The 20,643-nt window shown below is 33.9% G+C and overlaps 1 protein-coding gene across 26 annotated transcripts in view; it reads right to left on the bottom strand.

Annotated features, from left to right (window-relative positions):
* ZNF644 (zinc finger protein 644) overlaps window positions 1-20,643 on the bottom strand; it is a 101,664-nt gene that overhangs the window by 2,361 nt on the left and 78,660 nt on the right. For 14 of the 26 annotated variants that reach the window (XM_043460691.1, XM_043460692.1, XM_043460685.1 and 11 more), the window contains 4 exons: window positions 16,792-19,826; window positions 16,004-16,609; window positions 14,003-14,125; window positions 140-242 (listed from right to left, as the gene is read on the bottom strand). In XM_043460691.1, the coding sequence (XP_043316626.1) occupies window positions 140-242; window positions 14,003-14,125; window positions 16,004-16,609; window positions 16,792-19,826 (3,867 nt within the window). The remainder of the gene's footprint in view (window positions 1-139; window positions 243-14,002; window positions 14,126-16,003; window positions 16,610-16,791; window positions 19,827-20,643) is intronic. The other 12 variants (XM_043460707.1, XM_043460708.1, XM_043460703.1 and 9 more) reach the window with 2 other exon arrangements.

Raw genomic sequence — 20,643 nt, 5'->3', positions numbered from 1 at the left:
TGTCTCTGAAAGTTCATTTGTAACTTGATTTTTGAGAATGCATCTTCAGTCACGAATTAAAAATCTCAAATAAAATAACTAGTACATCTCAAAGCAAAATCTGAAGAAACTGAGCAGATTTGGTAATATAGGCATATACCTGCATCGGAGAATGTAAACCTCGTCAGCACCATGAGGTAATGTTAGAAGTTTCTTCTTGCTTCCGGATCTTGACCTTGATTTCTTTTGCTTACAATCTAAGGCTAAAAAGGGGAAGAAAAAGACTTAACATTTCTTATATATTCTAAGTATACATACATACAGATACTTCTTGGGAGGTCAGACCATCTAAATCAAGTTAGAAAATGTCTGCATTCATTTATATTCCCTGAAGCATGCACTAACTTGCAGCTGGTTCTCTAATAGCAGTAATATTTTCAGCATATACTCTCCTTGTACTCATTTTTCAAATAACGCTTTACCATACCAAATCAGAACTGAGAAGGTAAAACTAAAATAACTTGAAATTACTAAAGTGGTCAATTACCACAGCAATGGCAAGCTTTTCTCTTACAATCATATATACATTATTTTAACATCAGGTTAAATCTTACTTCCAGGAAAACTATAACATCTTATATAAGATCATCAAGTTTGTATTTGATTACTTCTCCATTAATCAGATTTCACATACTTTGAAAACTTAGTAAAAAGTTCAATGCAAATTCATTTTGAATTTTACAATAATAAATAGCTCTTAAAATTATAAGCTAGCCCTACATTTGGAAGGACAAAGAATGCTGAACTTTCATTTTTAAACTCAATCTGTATTGTATACACAAGCATATGTTCTATTTTACTAGAAAAATATAGATCCAGATTATCTCACGTAAGTTAACAAATGGAGCACAAGTTAAATGATGACTATTTGTTACATTTTCATTTTATATTTTCTATTTAAAAAATGTGATTCAAAAGGGGAAAAAAAAAGATTTTTATGTTAAAGTGCATCAAAATTCTAGTGCTAACTGTTCTTGAAATTTCTGTTGACTTCTCCTTTAATCATTTATTTTTAAAAATCTAATTTAATAAAGAAAAAAGATTTTTTTTATAGGTAGGAACAGATGGGACATTACATTTTATTCTTTAAATACAACTACACCATTCCTTTGGACAAAGTGATGATAGTATTCCAGGGTGCTGCCGGTCAATTAGCAGGAAGAGATGGTAAGAATTTATCTCTAGGGGCCCAAGGGGGAAGGGAAACAAATGTAACAGAAGAGTTGTCCAAATGAATTTTCTTCTGTTAACCTGTCATGTGAAATGCCCTGGAAAAATTCTAGGGAAGAGAGAATAGGAATTGGCTATTCAATGACTGTGTGAAATGAGTTTTCAAAGTCCAGGTTCCAAAAGAACAGATGCTACTATTACAAAACCAGTAAACAGACTACTGTTTCTTACAGTAGTCAAGTGGCAATGCTAACAGAAATGTCATATAGAAAATTAAAAACCATGAGAAACCTAAATCTCATTCAAGCCACTGTCTTTTGCTTCCTGTCACTTGCCTCTTTAAAAGAAAAATCTAGGTCTCAGTCTTTCTCTGTTTATCCTCAGAAGAAGAATCTAAGTAAAGAACTACAGGAATTCAAGTTAAGTATTTAAGAATGGCTGCTTCAAAGCTAAACAACCAAAATCTGGAACAGAAAAATCTTACAAGGTTCTCATTAGTTAGCTCACTCAAGAGCCTGGCACATGGTAGGAACTCAATGAATACTTCTGCAGTGAAAAATAAAGAAAAACCCAGTAATTTAACCTTTGACATTTAAACAGCATATGAACAGAAATTTGTTCTACCGCTGTGTAATATACACTATAGTTCCTGTAGAACACTTCTGCATCATTTATTTAAATGAACATGTTGCTAGCAGTCACACTTTTCTTCACTTGCCGGTCTAGCTTGTATGTAGAAACTAGGTTCTTCACAACCAGTAGAAAGAATGAGGTAACACATACTCTCTAATCAGCACATTCTTCTTCTCAGTTGCTTTGGTGAGCAATTTGAATTTAGGTGAATTTCAAAGAAATTCATACACTACAAGAGTTTAAGGAACTCAAAAAGGGCTAAGCGCTACTAGATGTCAACTCCTCTTTTCCTATCTATAAGGTAAACCACACACAATCCCTGTCTCTGTTACATGCAACAGGGGAACCATTTGGTATATTATGAGATTACAGATAGAATCTTTGATGAGCTTGCTGGGTTGTCAAAATTGCCACATTGTATTCAAATTTCTTCTAAAATGTAAATAAGTTACTGTAGGATACAAATAAAATATATTGTAACAATCCTTTAAATATTTGTTCACAGAGTGCTATAATGTTAGGTATGTAAAGCAAATTGAGGGAGAGGGACAGAGGGTGATGGGGAAGTATGCAAAAGAATGATTTACCAGTCAGTTATAAAACATTTAAGTTACATTTAGATGCTGTGATACTTTAAAAAAATGGAACTGGAAATATTTACTCAGAGGTGTAGAAATGTTTTTGACTTTAACAGAGGGAAACGAGAATTTATTTGACTTTTGATGTTATGTGAATTCTAGAAACTCTGAAGTTTAAGCTGTCTTATGAATGATCAGATCTAAATTTTAAATGAGAATACCATAGTTTTTGTTGTAACTAATATTTGAAGGTATTATGACTTTGGAAAGTAGGACAACTCTGTCAGCATATGATTGAGAATCTCTAGTACTTAAGAGTTCTAAGTAAGTTTAGGGAATAACAAGTATTGAGAATCCTTGGAAACTTGTCCATAAAGTTAAAATATTAAAAACCAGGGGCCTCTGGTAATTACACCTAAATATCTCTATTATCTTAATATCTCCATCATCACTTTTAAATTTCTTATCCCCTGAAATGTCATTTATGTTAGAACATAAAATATGAATACATTTAACAGGAATTTGTTTTCTAATAACAACATCCAACTGTCACCCCTACAATACTACCCAAAATTTTAGAAAAATGTGTAAGAATATTTAACATATTATTAACATGCACACAAAAGGGACATATATGTGGTAATCTCTACATTAAAAAGATGATTAACACAAAATGTTCCACTAAATGAAAAAGATGATGTACAAACAAGACAATTACACAAATGTTCTCAAAACAGATTTTATTACATCTCAAGGGAAAAGCCATTTCATTCTGGACTGTACCAGAAATCATCAGAACATTAAAAACAACATCACTAACAGAAGTCAGTTTTAGTATACTGGGGCTCATCAATATTTCTAACAACAAACTAAAAGTTTATTGAAGTTATTTATATGAATAATCTGCCCAATAGATAATGTTATATTAATACAAAGGCTTTCTTTACAATACAATTTTATTTGCCCTTATTTGTTACTGTCAAAAACCAAACCAGACATATACCGTTTTTCTGTTTCAAAGTATTTTAAATCTAGCATTGTTTGTATACTTGAAATTTATAAAAAATACTAAATTAGTTTTGGAAATTCTTAATTTTTTTCTCCTTGAGTATAACTGCTTCTTCAGAAATGAATAAACCCAATCACTCAAATCTTCCTATTTAGGGCGGCAGATAGTGTTTAAGTGATCAATTTTAACCATTAGACTTTAAAAAAAAAACTTTGCAGTTATCTGATTTATGTAGCAATATTTTACTGGTAAGAAGAATGAATTGAGTTGAGCTGTAAGGTCATATAAATATTTTTTAGAATACACCTTTCAGTAAAACAGCTAACTGTTTTTATAAATAGGAATGAGACAGAAATACAACAGACTATGAGCCCTCAAAAAGAACATCCAACTGCTATACTACAAAATACCACAGTTGTGTCTAAAGAACTAAACTGCACCAGTGAAAAGCAAATCAATAAATAATATGATAAATTCAAGCCTCCTTTCTGAGACATTAGCTTTATATACAGAAGAAAAGTAATTTACTTTGGGTTCTAACATAAGTCTTTTTGCCTCTTCCACCTTTCTGCCCAGTATATACATAATTGCTTCGGTGAAATTTCATTTTCTTTTTAATTCACTACACAAATGACCTCAAAGAATGAAGTTTTTTTCTTAAAAACATCTGAAGCCTCTATGGTAAAGAACTAACATTGTAACTAAATTAACATTCATCACCAAAATATTGTTATCTGCTATCATCCTTCCCTACCCATTTAGTCAAAAGCCCTATTTCATCTGTTTTGTTCCTACCTGATTGTTGGCATATTTAGGGTAAAGTCAAACCTAATACAAGGGCCATGTTACACACATCCAGAATAAGAGGCATTCTAGAGTGTGTGTGTGTAAACACACACACACACACACACACACACACACACACACACATATCCCTTCTAGAGAAAATTTCTTCTCCATCTAGTTGACCTGTATAAGGTGGGCAGGCCAATGGTAGCCATGAGCTCATTCAGGAAAACAGCAGGGATAAAAATGACATGAACAGATAAGTCAACATTCCTAGCACCATTAACAAGCTGACGATGGAGGTAATGCCAGTGGTGACGTGGGAAGAAGATACATATGTTCCAAGAGGTGCAGAAGTGTGAAATGGATAAACAAACTCAATTCTAGTTGCTGCCATTATCCTTCAAGGCCCATAAGCTCCAAGCACACAAAAGACTGTGCAAACAGCATTTTCTTTTCCTCAGCCCCAACTAAGGGGGTGAAAAGAAACATGTTAGCTTGTATAAAACAGGGATGTGGGTTTGGGGAAGTCATTTGTTGAGAACCTAAATGCTTTTTTCTTCAGTGTATACTTATCTCTTTGCAAGCAGTACTTATAAAAGACAGACTTCGTGGGTGCACACCCTGTGCAGTCAGTCCCACAGCATCCCAAACACGGTTTAATGCCCTGTTGTTAGTCTGGATATTCCTAATCATTTCTGAACATGAGGTACTATAATTTCATTTTGCACTGTATCTTGCAAATTATGTAGCCAGTTCTAGATCCTGAATAGCAACTATCCCAAATGAGAAAGGCTGACCTCAGTTCCACCTCTTAATCTCTTGGCCCATTAAAAAAAAAAAAAAAAAAAAGAAAACCTATTAAGAGAGAAACTGTTAAATCCCACTCTCTGTAGCCCATTAAAAATGGAAAGGACTTCCCTACTCCCAACACCAACTCTTTGGTCCTACCTACCAAAAACAAACCATAAACAAACCAGTGCCATAAACAAACCAGTCATTATTCCCAAAATGTACATATAAAGCAGTTTAAGTAGTTCATTGTTATGAAAGCAATGTTCCCCTTCCAATTGGAATTAAACATATATAATTCACAACTAGCAACCTCAGAAGTATATTTTCACCATCATATTCCCTTGATATTTTCACTCTAAAACTGGATTTATTTTTAGTGCCCTAAGTTACTTTCATTAATTTTTAAAGTTTCTATTCTCAATAATGAAAAACAGTAACTAACAATCACAGAGCAATGATGGCAAAGTTAATTAAGTACTACATGATTTAACAGTTTACTTGGAAGAGGATGAAGTGAAAAATATTTGAAAAACAGATTTCCTTTGCTTCAAGTTTATGGCTTAGCATCAGTCTAGAGGACTCAGGTGGCTTGAATTTGCCCTACAAAGTACAAGGCTGTATTAATATTAATGGTAGCAACAGCCTTATGTGCTTGGTTCAGAGAAGTTATCTACTTGGGACAAGAAAAAGTACATATATTCAGTATCTAGAAACCTCTGCTGTTTCAAAGTAGAGGGAATGACTAGTAAAATAATATTTGAGTATTATCAGTGCAAAGGGGAAAGCTAAACATAAATACGAAACTTTAACACACATTTTTATAGACAGAAATGGGAGGCAGACTAGTCTTTCTAGGTTGCAAAAAGCTAAAAGCTAATAATACCCCAGGTACAAATTGTTTATTGTTTAGTTAAGAGTAAACAGGAAAGCAAATATATTACCTCTCTGTGGTAAAAGATGAGAAAAAAACCTTAAAATTTCTCCTTAAGTTAGGTTGGATTTGCATGCTGTTTAGGCACAATAGGCACTTAATATCAATCTCTTATCTAAGACTAAGACATACCTAAAATTGGAATAAACATTAAAACACATAATGATAAATCTGTTCTAAGTCACGTTTAGAATCACGTGAATACAATCCCATTCCCTGGTCTCTAAAAGTGTCAGTATTTCCAAATTATCATTTCATATTTATTGGAAGTAATTAAGTGATTGTTCCTGTAAAAATTAGTTAAGGAAATGACCTTATTTAAAATTTTGTTAAATTATCTTTAATATAATCATGTTCACCATAGAGCTCAGAATAATTATAATAGTACATCTAAATGTCACAAATCCACAATCTCAATAGATTTTTTAGCTTTTTATCATTTTGAAGTATTTTTTACACTCCAGCCAAAATCTGAACTATTATCAAACACAGTGTTGACTAGGTAATTTCTGGTTTAGCTAACTTCTAGCTAAGGCCACAATTAAACACACTTTAAGTGCTGGACAGCAAGAATTAACCTTATTCCTCAAACTCTATAGACACAACAAAAATACAGTAAATCTCACTTTTCCACTTCTTACTTTAGTGAGGGACCACCAGTCTCATCAAGCCATCCTCTTGTTCTAACCTCCAAAAGAGAAAATCTGTGTATTATTTTACTATTTCCATAAAGCCACTTAAAGTAGATTTTATCTATAGTTTAGGTCTGGCCAGGACCATTCTGTGTTATTATAAAATCTACTACATTTTAATTCATATTCATATTATAAAGAGCATTCAAGAGATTTATGTTAGAATAGAAATCATAGCAAACACAACATGAGAACTGAGGTTATAAAGATATCAGACAAGTTAAAAAATTCAAACATAAAAACTGTCAGATTCAGATTAAGTCAACTGTTAAAAAAAATCAAAACTCAGAAAATGAGTAAGCCACAGAACCGATAGGAATGCTAGGAGACTAGTTAGGACTTTTATGAAAAGCAAGATATTGATCAAAAAAGATTATCAAATAGAATTCCTAAAATGTATAACCTATGACCAGTAAAAAAGCAGGCATCATAAAACAGAAATATTTTATGCTATAACAGTACAAAACTATTAGGCTCCATTCTCCTAAAAACAAATGTACTGATTCAGTTAAGTGTGATTGCTTGCTCTGTTAACAGTAGACAGCTAGATAGCGATGTGTTGCTACATAAATGACGGCCAGAGGAGTAATGAAGGCTATCCTTCTCTTACCAAACACCCCAGTAGTAGATTCATTAACTGTACTGGTATAACCATCTTCTCAATAACAAAGCTTAAAACTCTGAGCCATCTCCATCTTTCCTCTTATTCTCCTACCTGTAAATAATCTGCCAAATTCTACTTAATTCACTTCCACAATCTTATGCATGCATTTTTATCCCTCCTTTACATTCCAACTGCCATGACCCTGAATCAGGACTCTTAAAATGAACTCACCTACATTTCTCCACTTCCCCACCAAATCCTTTAATTTTTATTTAAAAAGGAGTTTTAAAAGTTTCACACAAATTCATTTAAAAAAGTCTTTACTGGCTGCTCAACAAAACTAATTCCAACACCATGGGTTAGCATTCTATAATAGCATTCTATGTCCTTTACCTGTCCAACTCTATTCCCTTTTCTCCTGCTTCTTAGTATTTTCAATAAACGTCTCACACAGTTCCAAGTTGCTTCTTCATAGGTATGCTCCTTCCCTTCCCCAACTCCCATTTCCATTTCAACTAACAATCTTTCAAGTTCCAAATCAGATGCTATTTCCAAAAGCCTGCTTGGCCCTAGTCTAGTTGAAAGGAACTTCATTTGAACTTCCTCAAGTATTTCATGTACACTTATAACTTGACACTTAACATGTGTTTTGCTTATACCATACTGTAACATCCAATTTATCTCTGTAGTACTTAGCATAATACACAAACCACCTTGAAGAAAATGTTAATTGAATTAGTGAATGAATCAGCCAATTACTTTTTTGTATTGTGGGCAAACAGCCCAATTTTTGCTGGTATAATAGAATAATTAGCATCCGTTAAGGTGACTCTAAATACTCAAATAATTAAATTATACTCAGGCCGAAATAAGAATAACAGTTTAGAAACACTACCATCGCAAAGTGGTTAGGATGAAATCAACTTTGACACTGGTCTTCCATTACCTAGAAAATTTACTCAACTTGAACAATTCACTATGTGGCTAATCCTGAATAAATCACACATTACTGTGCAGACAAATAAATAGATATATACCCTTAATGAAGAGCAGTACCACAGAGACAAATTATAGCCAAGAAATTACAGAAAATTACAAGAAAATTACATCTTTCAGTGTCATGAAGAACACATTTTTAAAACACAAATTAGAACATTTCATTTCCTTATTTAAAATAGTCTTTAGTGACTTAACATTTTAAGTAAGCACTCGAAGTATCAAACCCCACCTTTCTGGAATTATCATCTTCCCAAACACCTATAACTAATTCTCCCAACAGGAAAACTCCTGAACTCCAAATTCCATCCCTTTATCCCATACTATGTTGTTCTCTCTACCTGGAATGTCCTACACTTCATCTCTTCTTCCTCAAGCTGCTCAGCCTTCATACTCAGGGTCTAGCTGAACCCTTACAAAGCCTTCTGTAACAGTGTTATTTGTCCTTGTCCTACCAGATCACCGTCATTAAGTTTATGCAGTTGGAGTGCAAGTTCTTTATAGCTTCAGAGCTAGCACAGTCCTGGTACAACAGTTAATAATTAAAAATTTTTTTGAATGAATATCACTACTGTTTTTATTTTTCTTACCCATATTAAACATTATAAGAAATATACCGGCATGAGCTATCTTTTCTTTTTTTCTTTTTCTTTCTTTTTGAGGCTCTATCTAACAGTGAAACAAATAAGTAAAGGCAGCAAGGAAAAACAAACCCAGTTTAATTCCCAGCTCCCCTTGAAAGGAGGCCTAGACTAAAGAACTTGAACTCCTAAAGAACATAAACATATGATCCACTGGTTTGCTTAAAAGTGGATGGTATGAAAAATAAAACAGTGACTTTACTAAAAAAGAATGCAGATACATTACATTAGTGGTACTGACTGAAAGGACTGAGTGTAAATTCAAGTTATTTTATTCTCATTGGAAAAGTGATTCTTTCATTATAATGATGAGTCTGTTGTTGTAGAACAGCAATGATCATGCTTTATTTTCAAAATGTTATCATGGGAAGTATTCTGAAGATAATGAAATAAGCTTTCCTCCTAAATATCTGCATATGTAAAACTATTTTTCTTGCATTAATTTTAAGTATCTAGAAATTCCCAATTTATTAATACTTTAAATGCTAAAGATGAGCAGTTGATTAAAAAATATGATCTAGAGATAAACATTTGAGTATGAGTAAAGAAAATTCACTTGCTGCCACAGAGGAGTGTTATGATTTCCAAACTATTATTATTGTTGATTCTAATCAGTATTAGTTTCTAAACAAGACACTTAAGGGAAGTGGGTAGTGGCTTCTCACTGGGTAGAAATTAATTCACTGGGTCATGACCAGTATTCATTTTTAATGAGAAAGAATACAACAGAAAATATCAGAGTACATCATACTCAATTCAGGTGAGTGAATGAGTGAACAAGTGCATATATGTATGAAAGTATATATGTATGAATATACAGGGTCAATATGTAAAATGGAATTCCAATAAAAATACTGAATACCACTGTTATGTTTTCTTTTTAGGAGATGACAGATTGCTGTTACCACAGAAAAGCATCATACAAACATGCATTCATCTTAGATATATTTCCTTTCACAACATTCTCTCTACCTGAACTCCAATTATTTTCTTTTATCTGTCAAAATTTCACTTTTACTTTGACCTCAAAATTTTTTATTTCCAAATGCAGATTAAGTTGACAGAATTCACTTTACCTTGAATAATTTCAAATATTAAAAAGTTTTAATAACCAGAGTGACCCTGTAATTTATTGTGTAATCCAGCACACTTATGAGAGTGGAAGAGGCACTATTACCCAGTTGCTCTGTTAGTAGCTTAGTAAACGTACTGTCTCAGATACTGCCAGTGTAAAAAAAGGTATCATTTAACTAATTAAGATTATTAAACACAAAAGTCAATAAAGTAAAAAGTCCAAAACCATTTAAAATAAATTGCATGAAATTTCTAATTTTTAATGAAAATTAATAATGTTCTTATTAGACTATATAAAGAATCAACCAGGAAAAATATCTGTATGGACATGTAAAACAATCTATAGAGAACAAAACCTGAAAAAGAAGTCTACCAATAATAGCACAGTCTATATTAACTGGAAAAAAATTCTTCAATAAGAAGTATATCTTGAATTTAAAGTAATGTAGGATATAAAGTAACCCTTTAGAAATAGCCTCTTTAGACAAAAATCCACTAAAAAACAGCTTCATGGATGATAATCCACAACTGAAGGCACATGGAAATCATTAACAATTTATTTGAACCTGCCCAATGGATGATAAACTAGGTCAGTTCTGGGCAAAACTTAAATCTGTGAAGTTTACTCTTTTTTGACAACTGAACTCTGTTCCAAGTATGCCTACCTCTTCCATGTCCTTAATTTCCAAACTTTCCTACCTTCTTCATTATTTCCTTTTACTTAAATTAGGATTTGTATCTGTGATCACTGAAATGAGTTTGATGTTACATAATTCTGGCATCTTGTAACTGTTAAACACACACACACACAAACACATACACACACAAAGATTTCTTAGGGCTCCAGATTCCCAGTTCTGTATTCTTTCCACTTCATTTTTAGTTGGCATCTCCTCTTTCTTAGTTTTTACCAGAGAAAGGGCCCATGGATGAAAACCTTCAATGGTTAACATCTATATATAAAGCCTACATATGGAAAATATTTTATTTGTGGATGATGATAAAAGTACATGTTTCTGGGACGGGGGTCATAGTGAAGTCTCAAAAATGTCAATAACCACCTCCAAAAGAACCGAGAACTATCACATCAGAAGTATATGAGTAAATAAATGAATTGTAAATAAATAAAGTAAATAAATAAATAAATTTGAGTAAATAAATATTTGAGAAATGGAGGAGCATCCTTTTCATTCTCTTCAGGATAGCTGGAATATTTCTCTATCTCAAAAAGTCACCAGTTCCCAGAGACAAGGCCAGGAGCTGGTGGCTTCTAAGAAGGCTTGGGAGTTTATTCTACCACAGGAATCAAAGCATGCTTTGATCATTTCATCAAGGATCTATGGTTTTTCTTCCAAATCAGGCCACATAATTAAAAATACACATCAATCAAATCTGCTTGGACTAGCAGAACAGAGGTTTCAGTTCTACTTATTTCCCCTTTGCATTGTTTCAGTTTTGTGATACACCTGGATTAAGATAAATTTAAAAAATTGATTCTGTAGTTTATTCCTCAAAACAGCATCTATGTATTCTTGAAAATTAATGCCTTTTACTCATATAAATTGATGAATCCCTTACAATAACTCAGTGGAACCCTCCAGGATAATAGGCTGGGGCCATTGCCTTACCAGTGAAACTGATACGGAAGAAGAGAATAGGTATGTGGAGTTTATAAATGTAATACAGAATTCTCCACTTGGAAAACAAAAAACATTAATAAAGGTGATAAAAACTTCTTATTGGCATGAATAAGCAGCAAAAAATATCTTCTATGTAGCTCTATTGGTCAAGATTTTTAAAAGCAGGGGAAATGTTTCAGAATTTTCAAGGGACTATGCAATTTTTATATTTCTTAAAAGTGGATAGGGGCTGTGGAAAATACCACCTTTCTTCATCTTTTCATTTCCCTTCTCTTTGCCCTAGGACTGCCTAATATACACTTTTATATTTTTAAAACTTCGGATAGATATTTTGGTTAGTATTTAATAATGTTTAAACATAGCATCCCCTTTCTTGGTGCCCATAAAAATGTATTCCCATTCATCCTGTATTACTTTTTTCCCAACTAATGAAATTTTTTAGGAGATAAAATATTCATGAGAATGCACCCTCAGTCAATGGAAGGTTATGATAGGTTATTTATTAGCAATTAATACTATGTTCTGAAGGATTTTCAGATGAGATAAAAGTATTTTTTAATGGACTACAAAATCTAGACTGGAGAGATCCTCCCCAGTGAATATTTATGTAATGTGCCCAAATAGTCAGAATGGGACATTTTTTAAAGTCTTCTGAAATCTAATGCAGGCCCAATTCATTTCTTGGGCTAGGCCTGTATTAGACTGCATGTTCTCTTTCTTTCTTTTTTCCCTTTCTTTCTTGATCACACCATGCAGCTTGCAGGATCTCAGTTCTTCAACCAAGAACTGAACCTGAGTCATGGTAGTGAAGCCCAGACTCCTAACCACTAGGCCATCAGGGAACTACTCTCCCTGCTCTTTCTAATTTTAGACTCTTCACCAGAATGCTCCTCACCTTGAACCCAACTTCACTTTTAGGATTTTTCATTGCTGTCACTCTGTATGTGGTAAGTAACAGTGATAAAAACAAAGGCCTCAGGATAACACAGCCTTGATTGAAATTTCAAGTCTGCTATTAGCTGAGTAAGTTTTGCACAACTTGCTTAAGTTCTCTAAAGCTCTAGTTTCCTATAACATACAGATCATTATAACATGTACAACTAAAATGGTGGTTGTGAAGATTAAATGTTATGCATGTAAGTTGCATGCAGCAAAGTGCCTAGTGCATAGAAGTGTTCAATACAAGTTAGTGGCTATGATAACAATAATGATTTCCTGCTTCTACGGCCTCTTATTTTCACTGTCCCCTGCCTCTAATGTCTGCAATCACCTTTCAAGACTGATGAAGCTAGAAGTAACTAAAATGTCACAGTAGGAGGACTAATCCAGTAAAGCAAAGCTCACTCTACTTCCCTCCTTTTAATATGAATGGTCAGTAGTCACCCCAAGTTAGTGATATATTAAGTCAGGGTAAAGCAAAGAAGCAGAAGAAAGACACTAGTGTGACTACAAGTGCTTCTTTGGTGGCAAGAACATACTGAATGTAAGCCATAAGAAGACATGAGGAAGAATAAAAAAGCTGGATAAACAACTAGAAGAAAGCAGAAGGCAGTGATCTAAAAGAGCAAGAGAAATAAAAAGACTGGAAATAGATTTTTAGGCAAAAGGATTTATGTAAATCTATTTAGAAAAGAGAGTATTTTAAGATGTCAGAGAGATGGAGTTTGCTAAAGCAAGGCTGCTTGAAAGGCTACAAACAAAATGAGCAAGGCATTCTATAGGATTTAAGAAGCAGTATTACATATGAGTAAGCTCATAAAATTTTCACAAGCTAGCCATATGAAAAGGTATCTGCAAGGTTGGGCTAACCAACCAAAGATAACACAGAAATGTGCATGGTAACATTTATGTGCATAGCTATATTTATTAATGCTAAATATAGCTTAGGGGCATTAAATGAAAAATCTATTAGTCATAAACACAGGCCATTATTAAGGCTAGCCCCTTCAAAAAGTTGATCTATAGACTAATGAAGACTTGTTGGTTTGCTTATTTTTCTAGTCTAGCTATGTATCTGGAATTTCACTATAATTTCCTTGCCAAATAAAGCATTTCCCTAAACTAGAACTCTTTTTTACCAAAGAGAGGTGTCTTACTAGAATCTACTAACAAAAATAAAGGTAAAAATAGTATAATTTAAAAATCAATAAGAATAATGTAGACTCAAAAGTTTCCACACCTCTACTGGGTTACTTTTTCCTCAAATCAAGCCAATAAGAGCTAAATGAAAAAGAATAACTTAATTAAAATTATATCCAATAGTTTACAAGTTGCTGAAATTTCATGTGTGTTCAGACTCAACTGCTGCTTACAAAAGAAAGCTATAAATATCACCTGAACTAGCACCAGTCTGGTGAGGAAAAAAAAAGTGTATTGTATCAAACAGACTTGCTGTGTTATCTGTTCAAACATACCTGTACCAGTCAAAAGTCCAGCACTCTTCTTTCGTGCATAAGCGCGTAAGTGGTTGGACAGGCTAACAGCACTTGTAAACGTCGTATTGCAATGCACACATGTTCTAAGCTTCACAGGCATACCTATCATTCAAAAGAAAACTATAATCCAGTTCTCACTTCAAAAAGTGAAATTTTCTTAGGTAAAAGCGTGAAGAAAAGTACCACAATAAAGATGGTTTTAAAAAACGTTCATTGAATTAGCTTAAGATATGGAGGGGAAATTAAGTTAACTATTATTAGTTTGTAGTTAGTATTTAGAGGCAACCCATGCTCTTTTGGAAAGGGAGAAGAGGAGTGTCTTGAACCCCTGAGTATCTCTGGATTTAATACCTATTATCACTTTCTTGCAGATTTCTGTGTTACGCAGATCATTTCCTCAACCTAAAATACAATCCTGTGATTTGAATTGCACAGTTCTGTTGAGAAGTTTCAAAGTTTACAACATTATCAATAAAAAAAAAAATTAAAAAGTCTAGTTGACAAAGTGGTAATTAAAGTGTTTTACCCACAAAACCGTAAAAGGCTCAATACTAAATTAGGCTTTCTGATGAAGGCTGGGAGAAAAGGTGGTAAAACACACCACTGAACAGCTGTTAGACACAACATTTTATTCATGGCATTTTATGTTCATTACTCTGAATGCGCAATCAATAATGAAAGTTAATGATCTGAAGTTTTTTCCTAAAATCTTTGTGCTAAATAAATGATCAACAAGCTAACATCTCAGTCATCACAGTAAAGAAAACATGTTGAAACAATAAGTAACTCCTATCTTCTCAGATAGCCCTCATGCCCCCAACACATTTCAACTGGTTTTTTCAATATTATTGTGATAGCCACAGACACACTTTCCCCTCTCTGAAGTGCACTATACCTTGGCCAACATAACTGCCACATCTTGCTTATATTTTATCCCTCTGAAAAATGTTGAAATATTAGCTCTGAAAGACTCTCTCTGTACAAAAGAAGACCCCTATTAACCAGAAGCCCACACAAGATAAATCGTTTTTCAGACCACTTATAATACAAAACAATCTTTCCTCAAATCAAATCTGCATTACAAATATTTAGAATATCCCAATGTCTGCCCAAAGTAAACAAACCAACATTATAGTAGTTTTATTCATTATTAATTCACTGACGAGTCACTTTTACCTTTAACCTAGGGCAAAAATTATGGTATCATCTAAACTAATCTTCAGCATTCTTAACATCCAAAAGAAACCCATACAGACACAACGTTTCTCTAGTCTAAAACCAGACTTAGCAATACTAAATAAAGCTTGGCAATTTTATCTGCCACATCATTTGCCAACTCATACAAAATATTCCTTTGAAAAGGAAAAACTATGGGTGCACAACCACTAGGTTAAACCATCTCTTCTGTTCAAATAGAACATGTTGTAAAATCTAAAATCCCAAACAAATGTTTATACTCACAACAGTCCTCCAAAACCAAACTATCTCACAATACAATGAGGAATTAGAGAGGGAGGAAGTTTCTTTGGGTTAATGGCAACACACGACAAACACCAATCCACTCTGTTTGTTTGACCTACGCAGGACGAAAACCTGGACAACTAAAATCTTGAAAACAAAATCACTCTGGAGCACTGGCAAAAATATGACAGCCTTTTCAGTAACACTATGCTTCTGAACAATGTTAACCTCCCATCCAAAGAACCACCACCCGTCCATGACAAATTTTATTTTTATAGATCAGTTGTTTGTTTTTGCTTTTGTTCTCACCTTGCACTGTGACCAAGAAATGAGGCACAGAGACTTCAATGCTGATGAACATCAACTGACGATTTATATAGAAATAACAGTGTAACCAATCTCTGTTCTGCAAAAAAGCAGCTTAAATAAAGGATTCTGAAAAAGTATTTTCTATACATATTCCACTAAGGTAAACATAATTGTTTAAGTTATGTAAGATAGTCATAAACGTCCTCTTACCTGAGTGCATAGTGAAGTCCATTTTTTGTGGTTGATACATCAATGGACTATCTTCATTTAGTGGAAGAACACATTTCTGAACAAACCTCTTTCTTGCAGTTTGATTATGGATCTTTTGAGGAGAAACAGAGGAATTCTTTTCTTCTCCCATCCTTTTATTTTTAAGCAGTTCTATCAGTGTAAGAGACTGATTCTTTTTTCCACTGGGCAGTTCTGGCTTAGTTTCATCATATTCATTTAAGAAACTCAGCCCTTCTTCCTCTGATGCAGACACTGATAAAGCTTCAGTCTTTAGGCCATTACGGTATGCTTCAAGAGGTATAACATTTTGAGATAGAAAGTCATCACTTGATGCAAGTTTTTGAGCTACAAATGGTCGAGGAATAATACGACGACTGTTCAATGCCTTTAAGATTTTTTCGTATTTTTCTTCATTTTGCATCATCTCATTCAGAACACAGATTGGAGATTTGTGAGCATCCCACTTGGTCTTTCCAAGTCTTTTCAGGTGGCCTCTAACATGATTTGATAATCCAATTTTAGTATCAAACCAACCACCACACAGCTGACAAGTGTGTTCAGAAGTGTTTTCAGACTTCTCTAAAGCTAAAAAAAAATTTTTTAAGAGTAATATCAGAATTTTTTTATAAATTGAACTCCTCAAAACAAATTAACTCTGAAATATGAAATTATGTGATTCTAATGAAGGCCAAATTTGAGCAAAACCTTCAAATCCTTTGAATTCTAATATGGACATACTAGCCCAAATTATCCACGTGAAAACTTACCTTTTCTAACTCGCTTAACAGGTGTTCCTGTGCCAGTTCTTTTGAAATGTTGCATTTTGTCACTTGTGGCTATTTGTTCTGGTGATACAACATGGCGGGCTTCATAGCTTAATCCTGCTCTGTGAAGATGTCCCCTGACATGATTTGACAACCCAACACCTGTTTCAAATGTTGCTGGGCAGTAAGGACATGATTTCTTCTCAAGAGACAGATCAGTCCAGTGAAAAACAGAACTATGCTTTGACAATGCAGTTTCTGCATTTTCTAAATGCTGAGGATCATGAATCTCATGCAAAAAGTTATTAGTTCCACCATCTTCATAATATTCAAAATAAAAGCCATCATTCTGATCATAACTAAGTGTAGCATTTTCTCCGGACTGTTGACCTTCCACCTTGCTTTTAAATAGAGGGAATAAGTTTACATGTTCTTGATTAATATCATGATAGGTTTCATCTTCTATAGTCTGTGTAGTGTAGTCACTTAGCTCAACATTGTCCCAGGAACTTTCATCTTCTGTTTCATAGCTATCTTTCTTTTCGGCAGAATTAAGTTTTTGCAAAACAACAACGGTCATCTTATGCAAGAAATCTGGATAGCTATCCAAGTCTTCTCCTCCAACAGAACTTTCCTTCTTAGATTCCTTAACTACTCTCTTTACAGCTACACGCCTGTGGTCTTTGAAGCTTTCTGACCTTTTGGTGTCAGAGTTATGAGGGTCTGAAATAAAACTATTGTTGTGAGAATTACTTGATGAAAACAGATGTAAAGAATTTAATGAACTAGCTTCCTCTTTTTTGAAATGCAGAGGATATGATTCACCTGATTTTTTGATCATTCTGTAGTTTTCATATTTATGTCTATATAAATAGTTGCTATTTGCCTTGGCATTAGATTTTTCTTTTGCTGTCTGATGGAAATACTTAGGTTTTTGGTCAATGCTGCTTTTAATCATAACAGGCTTGTGAGGAGAACTGTTTTGATTGCACACATTTACACCTGACTGGGCAATGCTTTTCCGAGCCTTTTGTATTCTGTGTGGCCGTTTATGGAATTTTGAAAAATTACCTGATTGTGAGGATGATCCAAATGTTCGCTTTACATCTTGTTTTAAAGCAGAGTTCTTTGGAAATGTTGACTGTTGTTTAGTTAATGGTTTAGGACTATCAGTATCTATAGGTTCTTCAATTATGTCACTTTTTCTTTTATCAAGTCCAAGAGGACTGCCAAATGAATCAATGCATGATGATGAATGCAAGTACTCCATATGTTTTTTAAAAATACTCCTGACTGAAGTAGTAAAAGGGCACATCTTACATATATAGGTAGCTGATTTTTTGGATGATCCTATAATGGGGTCTTTCATGAATGTTTTTTTGTGTGTCTTTCTCTGGGCTACATCAGAACTGACAATAGGGCATTTTACCACTGCTCCATGGGCAATTCCTCTATGGCATTCCAGCTCATTTTCTGTCACTGCCATAAAGTTACACTCTTCACAGCAGTAGTACCTTTTATCTTTTTCATGGGTTTTAGCATGCTGCACAAATGTTTTAGGGCAATTGGTACCAAATACACACTGAGGGCATTGTAATCGTGCACTTCTTCCTTCATCCTGAAGTTCTTTCAATTCACGTATTTCCTCCATCAATTTCTGTCTTCTTTCTTGGTGAATAATCATATGCTTTAGCAGTGAGTTACGATCTCGAAATGTCCGTCCACATTCTCTACAAGCATATGGCCTTGGGACATTAAGATGACGAAAGTGACTATTCCCATCTAAATGATACATCATATGCCTGTGGAGATGCTTTTTCTCCCTAAAATTCACATTGCACTTTGTACAGGGGTAGAATGATGGCTCTTCGGTGCTGAAAGTAGCAGGTGACTCAGAATCACTTTCTTCACATTTCTTTTTTAAGGTATTTGAAAGAAAAGTGCTAGTATGAACAGGTGAACTGTCTTCTCCACACTTCTCTGAGTTAAAAATTAGATGTTGAAAAGTATCCACAGATTCCAAGTCTTCATCAGCTGATTCAGGTTTCACTTGTGATAATGCATATGTCCGTGAGTCTATTGCTTGCACGTCTTCATTCTGTTCCATAAAGTCTACTTCTAGCATTTTTGACTTGTTGGGTACACAGTTAGAATCACTAAAACAATCTTCAGTATAACGAGTTATCTTGCTTACATCCATTTTTCGCTTTCTCTTTTTTTCCAGACCTATTTTAGAGTTAACTGGAGCTTTATCTACTGTGTCATCATTAGTTATAAGAAACTGAATGAACTCTTTTTGGGGATCCCAGTTTGTATCATTGTCTGACCTAAATTCATCTGTACCTGAGGAAATTCCTGTTAATGTACTGACACAATCATTTTTTACCAATAAATCTTCACTATCCTCACCCACCTCTACTTGATTCATTAAAGTGCTATCTGACTTTATACCACTCCCTACTGAATTCTGAATGTCACAACCAATTGAAGCAGAGGTAGGTAGTTTTTTAATGGAATGGGTTGGATTCTTAGCATGTGCTACATCTGATAATAAAAATAAAACTTGGTGTTGACTTGCTTTCTGTGGTGTAGAGAGCTGAAGATCGGCTGCCACATTCAAACCTGAACAAGATTCTGTTGTTGGCTGATCCACAGGCTGTCCAGTGGTTAATGAAACACTGCCTTTATTCATACTGGAAGTCTTAGTTAAGGAGGAGTGTGAAACTGGTCCATTAACAGCAGCTCCCTTAGGCAAGATAAAGTTTTCACTAGAAACAGTAGGAGCACCAGCATGTATAAACAGAGTAGACTGGCCTCCACTTAAGGCTTTTTCAGATTTGTCCTTTGACAGTTCTTCAGGCAAAGTGAATGTATTGTTTTTCTGAAATGATGCTTGACAATCTTTTGGTTTATGAACTCCACTCTCTTTGTCTGATACAAAACTGTTGTCATCTAGGAGTTCTTCTTTAGCACCAGTAACATCGGTGTTTATCTTCAAATCATCCATATTGTTGGTAAGCCCATTTAACACATTTAGTCTAGAAAATGGAAAAAAAAATTTTAGATTTGCATGAAAGAAAGATTATCCTTAGAACGCATGGAGAGTTGAAAGTACACATTTTTAGCAGCTTAATTCTACTCATTATATTAAGACCCTAATAATTTTCTAAGAATGAAGAAACACTTTAAAAAACTGAAAGATTTTTAGTGTTGTAGAGGTTAATTTTTCCTTGGTGTTAGGCAATAACATCCCCCAGTTTGGGGGGATATATACAGTTTGTATATATACAAAATGTGTAGAGCAAAGCAACATAAACACACACACAGACACACACAAGATAAATGAATATGCTACAGACTGAAAAAAATCTAAAATCTTATATGTGAGATTGTTAATAAAAATTATCTTATCTAAGTGAACTTACTGTGGACATTCTACACTAGAGAATAATGTAAAGTGTTACATATTACAGAAAAGTAAAACTTTTGTCACTTAAAACTCCATTTCCAGAGGAAGGTAACAAAACACCAATCAGTAAAGAACCTTATTTGAATGTACTTATGTGCTATCAACAACAATGACTAATGTATGAAACTGTATTTTTTTATTTAAAATAAGACTGTTCTGCTCTCAGTATTTCACATTCTCCTAAAATTCTACTAATTTAAAAAACACTTCATTCACTGGGTTTCATTCTATCCTTAGGTAAATTATCCTTCATTCTAAATTTGTAAAGTTAAAATCAAGGAAGTTTTATGTTTCTTTAAACTTTCATAACTTGAGTCCCCAAATTCAAGGCATTCCCTAACAGGAAGTTATCCCATTTTATGATCTGACAGTCTACTGCAATGATC

Source organism: Cervus canadensis, chromosome 2 (genome assembly GCF_019320065.1).
Source record: "Cervus canadensis isolate Bull #8, Minnesota chromosome 2, ASM1932006v1, whole genome shotgun sequence".
NCBI lineage: Eukaryota > Metazoa > Chordata > Mammalia > Artiodactyla > Cervidae > Cervus > Cervus canadensis.
The sequence above is the reverse complement of the archived record's forward strand: the minus strand, read 5'-3'. Positions and strand labels throughout refer to the sequence as shown.